At 47.7% G+C, this 6,021-nt stretch overlaps 1 protein-coding gene across 3 annotated transcripts; it reads right to left on the reverse strand.

Annotated features, from left to right (window-relative positions):
- Nucleotides 1–621: 621 nt before the first annotated feature.
- On the reverse strand, nt 622–5,437 carry LOC100191502 (Serine carboxypeptidase-like 19). 3 transcript variants are annotated; one of them, XM_020547928.3, is made up of 7 exons: nt 5,002–5,392; nt 4,737–4,882; nt 3,170–3,301; nt 1,610–2,519; nt 1,380–1,493; nt 1,204–1,249; nt 622–1,107 (listed from the first exon to the last, which is right to left on the reverse strand). In XM_020547928.3, exons 1-7 carry the CDS (start codon nt 5,184–5,186, stop codon nt 1,021–1,023), a joined length of 1,620 nt encoding a protein of 539 aa, XP_020403517.1. In that variant the 5' UTR covers nt 5,187–5,392; the 3' UTR covers nt 622–1,020. The 3 variants fall into 3 exon arrangements, with proteins under 3 accessions (XP_020403517.1, XP_020403536.1, NP_001130406.1); XM_020547947.3 differs by lacking the exon at nt 3,170–3,301 and having other exon boundaries at nt 1,610–2,340; nt 2,443–2,519; nt 5,002–5,391; NM_001136934.1 differs by lacking the exon at nt 3,170–3,301 and having other exon boundaries at nt 754–1,107; nt 5,002–5,437.
- Between the last annotated feature and the right edge of the window lie 584 nt (nt 5,438–6,021).

Raw genomic sequence — 6,021 nt, forward strand, 5'->3', positions numbered from 1 at the left:
CTATTCTGTGTACTTTGATCTAATGATGTTAATAACTCAGGTATGTAATAATAATACTTACTCTTTATGATAATTCAAAGCATCGTGTGGTGATGAGTCATTTATGTAATCGTTGTGTATGTGAGTTCTGGTTCTAGCACGTACATGGTTCGCACTCGGTTTGCCTTCTAAAATCGGGTGTGACAGTCTCATGTGTGCTTCTCAAGAAGGACATTACATGGGCTTTCAATTATTTTTCAGGCCTCCTTTGGTAGGGCTCTGGCTTCTCTGGAAACAGTTCCGGCTAGAGCAATTTTGCAATTCATTTGGCAGAACATGTTCTGTTGTGTTTCTTGCAAATGATGTATGAGGAAAATATAGGAGTCGGTAGAAGCCATAATTTTGTGCTCTGGCTCTTGGAGCGCTCTCGATATTTTGTGTCCGTTTGGTAGAGCTTCACGATGAATCTTAGATATAGCCACTCAAAGAGCCATGTCAAAGGGCCATCCGGATCCTCTGCAGACTTAGCTACACATGAGCCGCTGACATGTGAGGCTAGCTGTGGCTAGCCCCAGGGGCGGACCCAACCCAAAGTTTGAGTGGGAGGCTAATATATGAGTGGGGTCCTAAATGAAGGCATAGTGACGATTAAAACTTTGTAGATACAGTAAATACATAAAACAACGAAATTGAGTGAGGCTTGTGCCCCGCTCTCCATAAACATAGGTCCACCCCTTGCTAGCCCCTCACGTCAGCGGACTGACGTAGTAATGTGTCCGCCAAAGAGGCCCTCATTGTTGGACCTGCTCTATATTAGTAATGGGTTTTACTGTCGGGTGATCCAGCATTTTGTTGTATCGAATGTTCTTGGAAACCACACGCGTGAGACATGCTCATAGCCAAAAGTACTACAAGCTGCCTGCCTCTCCCTAGCTATGAATCAAATTAAAGCCCGTCTTATTATTATTATTACATATGAGTAATTCGACGGAGAGACACCAACGACGACGTACTTTGTTAATTCCGCGGTCACCACATTCATCAGAGTTGGCCTGCTTCTGATGTCCATCGATCCAACATGGCCTGACACTCTTTCGGCCTGTACTCCGGAGCTGTGTGCCCTCCTCCCTGATTTTTATTTTTAGGAATAATAGCTCAATTAGAAATTATTCCTAAAAAAATATACCACGCATATATATAGGATGCATGCATGTTTATCCGTACCTTCACAGTGGCGAAAGTAAGGTTGTGGGCGTATGTTCTTGTGAACCTAATTAATATCATTGCCCCAACAGAAATGCCAAGTCATATATAACTCATAATGAGCATATATATATAAGCTGCAGCTCTCAAGTGTATGTGTATGAAGTATGAGCAAGCAAGCAGTAAAACTTACGTACCCTGCGACCTGTCGGTTGGCGAACCATGGTCTCCAGTCGCTGACGATGGGGTAGCCGATGCTTCTGATCCACTCTTGGGTGCCCACGAAGGTCATGTCTAGGTCATGATCGCCGCTGGATGATGCATGTAGTGCATGTGCATGGCATTCCATTATTATTCAAATAATAATCCTAGTTTAATTAATAAGCATCGATCAATAGTATAAACATACTAGCTAACACGTACGTACTTGTACACAAGCGCCCTGTATCCTGCCTTGGTGAGGTTGACATGGTAGGGGATGACGGTGGTGACGTCGTGCCTGTAGTGCGACAGCATGGTGCACCGGCTCCACGAACCAATGGAACCCTCGAGGATGCCGAGCGCCTCCCTCACCTCCGGGTCGTCGGCCCAGATGTAGGACAGCCGGTACCCGTTGTCCCTGCACTCCACGGGCAGGCCCAGCCGCTGCTTGGCGAAGAAGCCCGGGTGGCGGACGTCGTCACGCACCAGCATCGACCGCCTCGCGCCGCCGCCGTAGCCCTGGAAGATGCTGCCGCCGCCGGCCCGCACGGCCGCGCCGCAGAAGGGCTCCAGGATGTGCACGGGGTTCACGGCGAAGGTCACCATGTTGATGGCCATCATCGCGCTGGCGCACCGCGCGTTGGTGGGGTCCGGCGCCACGTAGAAGTCGCCGCCGCAGCCCTGCTTCGCCGCCTCGTACAGCTCGTCGGAGATGAGCCCCATGCCGTGCATGAACGGCACCTTGCCCCCCGTGTCGTACCGGTCGTCCGTCGCGGCGTTGCCCACCAGGTAGCCCACAAGGTTCAGCTTCGGCGGCTCCTCGTCGTCGCTGCTGGTGGCGATGTCCATCGCCGTCACGGGCACGGTGTAGCCCGAGTAGGAGTCGCCGCCGATGTACAGCGGGTTGGACGCGAACTCGGGGTGCTCCGCCACCCACTTGCGGAGGAACACGTGGTGCTGCCGCCCGGACTCCGTCAGGCTCACGTTCAGGCCGGCCTCCTCCCGCGAGTAGGAGAAGCCCGTCCCCACCGGCGCGTCAAGGAAGATCACGTTGCTCACCTTGGTCCATGAATCCTCGAAGTAGACCAGCCGCGGGAACCCTTCCGTGTACCCCGCCACATCGAACTTGAGGGGTCCTGAGAAACACCAATCACCACATGACATATGCATGATGTCCTGAACGTGAATGGAAGCGACCAGAGATCAAGGCAGGAATTGGCGATTCCCAAACAAATGTCCTGGGCGGTGGCAATTCTGACAAATGAATGGGGTTTGTGCAAAAAGGCCGAGAATGGGCCGAAGAAAAAGATTTTGAGCTTGGGCCTGGGTCAGAACAATATTAGTAGACTTGGCGAGGATGCCAGCGCCATTAGAGGCCCGAGGGACAGAACGAGATAAGAAAACAGGGCTCCCGTTGAATTTCAAGTAAAAGGTTTGTCACCGGAACTTCGCCCAAGTTTGCTGGCTTATTTGGTAAATAAAAATAAAGTACTATGTTCTAATGAACTATTCATTTAATTGGATATTCGGGAGAAGTAATTACTTTATCGTTCAATTTTTTCTTATTTTGTTTCACAGTAGAGCCGGATTTCCATCACCATGACCATTAAGATGATTGGCATTATCAGATATTAAGCCACGAAAAAACAACTGTCTAGGCAGTTGAATGCACGAAAAAACCGACTTCCATGAGTGACTTGATTGATTATTGTCAAATTTCGAGAAAAAAAATGAAACCTACTGGGATGAGCATTGCATTGGTGCCTGTCACAAGATTGGGATGTACCAATGGGGGAGGTGGTGGAGGAGCATGACTCTTCTTCTTGATAACACAAGTCCAAGAACCAGCTTCCCCATATATTTGTCCAATTGCGGAATTCAGATGGGAAAAACTGGGTCATCCATTGCGCCATACAGGCTGAAGAACAGCTTACACAACGAGCAGTCAGAAGAACGTAGATTACAGATATGAATGCCCACGGATTTGGCGGATACGGAGAAACGGAAAACACGGGCACCGTTTTGCTAGTAAGTAAACGGAAAGGTAGGGACGTAGGGTTGCTGTCGTCAAAAGAGATGAAAAATATTTAATGCCTTTGGCTCGCAGTGTGCCTGTATAGAGATAGGCAAATCCTAGGTCGATCGGGCAGGACATGAACCCTGCCGTCATCGTCGGCGTCATGCGTTTTGGCAGTGACCATATATATTTGCTATGCCATATGCCATCACTCTACTCGGTCACGGTCCTTCGGCGTCACTCTCACAATTACGTGAGACGCATGCCATTTTCATTTTAAGTCTATATAGAAAACTTTGCCTATTTAGGGCCTGTTTGTTTACCCCCCAGATTATATAATCTGGATTAAATAATCCTAAGAGGCAAACAAACAGTCCAGCTTATTTGCCCAGATTATATAATCTAACCCCTTGGATTATGATAATCCATAAGCAAGTGAGGAGGTGCTTATTTCAGATTATTTTTTTCCCACTTCCCCACTACCCTTTCAAGTTTCCTAGAAATTACCCACCATTGTCATTATAATCCACCTAATCGTTTTTGCGCCTAGTACTAGTCAATTTGGAGATGAAGAAGGTGACATGAATGCCTTCCGTGATAATATTGCTAATGCAATATTTGCCAATGTCAATTGAATTATTTTTTTTCATATATGAGTTTCAACCTAGTACAAATATAGAGGGTATTCTTGTCTTCCTCATACAAAAGAATCCTATTAACAACTCAAATAATCTGGGTAAACAAACAGGACTACTCAGATTATATAATCCAGATTATATAATCCAGATTATATAATCCTCCAAAAATAATCCAGATTATATAATCCATGGGGGTAAAACAAACAGGCCCTTAATGCCATGTAAACGTCCAGACGGCCAGCTCGGAAAATTATTTTGGGCCAGTTAGCTAGGAAATAGTAGGATGATGTCCTGTGTGTGTGCCAGCTGGCCACGGTGGACATAAACAAATATACTATATCGGGTGATGGTTGCCATCAATCAAATTAAAATGAACTACACTAGGATGTTCCGCCGTCCTTGCGTGTGCTGCCGGCGGATTTGGTCTACCGGCCGGTCGTGGCACGGATATCTAGCAGAAACGGAAATCGACCATAAATAATTTCAGTCGGAATTTTAAGGCGTTGTGGGAATTTCGAATAAAGATATATAAATATATAAAAAAATCGAAAATGGATACGAGACGAATCGCCAACAAATTACCGATGCATATACGTTTCTTGTAGATCAGTTGATTAATTGGCGGAGGATTATTAGCGACGAGGCAGCAGGTCACGCGCGCATCGATATGATATAGTTATTATTATTAATTAACTGACCGATCTCGAAGAGGAGTCCAGAGAGCGCGGAGCATCCGGGGCCGCCGGTGATCCAGAGGATGAGCGGGTCCTCCGCCGGGTTCCTCTCCGACTCGATGAAGTAGTAGAAGAGGCGCGCGCCGTGCTCCTCGTCCACCTCCACGTACCTGCATGCATCATATCGGATCGGATGAGCATGCTGGCACGGCAGGCATGCATGCATGCATCAGCTATAGTAGTACTACCTAGCTAGCTAGCATAGGAGTATTAATTAGATGTTCATTACCCTGTCTCGAGGTGGAAGGGCAGAGGGCCTTCGAAGCCCTTGATGTGCGTGATCACATTCCGGCCCGCCCCCGCCGCCGCCGCACTCGGGAGGCTGCTGCTCACGACGACGACGACGGCGAGCAGCGCCAGCACCGCCGCCGGGAGGAGGTGCGGCGAGCGGCGGCGGTAGTAGTAGTCGCCCATGGTGCCAAACACGCCCGCCAACGCCAAGACGATGCCGTCGTTGCAAATAACCCGCTCGCTGCTAGCTCCTAGTAGAAAATTAAACGACTCGATCCTTGGCTACCGGCCTGGCGCCTCATCGCTTTCTTTATAGTACTCACATCCGCAGCCGCTTTGTGTATTGTGGAGTGGTGGTCCGCGACGCAAACATATGGACTAGCTAGCTTAGCTACGCGCGCGCGTGTGCGTTTATCCGTCTCCTTCGCGCGCGCTATGGGCCAAAGTGTAGAGAGCTGAAAATTAAACACTCGGAAATATATGACGTAACATGTACCACCGAGTCATCTCGGTCGACTGCTCTTGTTTGCCAGACCGGTTGCCGTTGCATAGATAAATTGATAGGCAAGGGGTTTAGTTATTAGATCCGACCTTCTGCTAAATTTATTTGCTACCTTGTCCAGTTTTCTAATATCGCGGTTAATATAGCTAGCGTTGCGAGTGTCCAGTAGATATGTTGATTGCTTCAGAGAGAGAGAGAATGCAACGTTTCTTTTCCAAAACGAAATCTGAATTTGTTTCGTCAAGAATAATTGTAATATGTTCCATTTAATCACTACCAGAATTTGGCTCTTTGCTGAGTACCAAATATTTTGTCGAGTGTTTTTTTCGGGCTTGTCGAGTGCCACGTAAAAAACCATCGGTAAAAGAAAAAAACACTCGGCGAAGAAACTTTTTGCCGAGTGTTTTATTTTTGACACTCGGCAAAGACATCTTTGTCGAGTGTTTTTTGACACTCGGCAAAAAGCTTCTATGCTGAGTGTCAAAAATATAACACTCGGCAAAAGAGCTCTTTGCC

This window comes from Zea mays, chromosome 1 (genome assembly GCF_902167145.1).
Source record: "Zea mays cultivar B73 chromosome 1, Zm-B73-REFERENCE-NAM-5.0, whole genome shotgun sequence".
Classification (NCBI taxonomy): Eukaryota; Viridiplantae; Streptophyta; class Magnoliopsida; order Poales; family Poaceae; genus Zea; species Zea mays.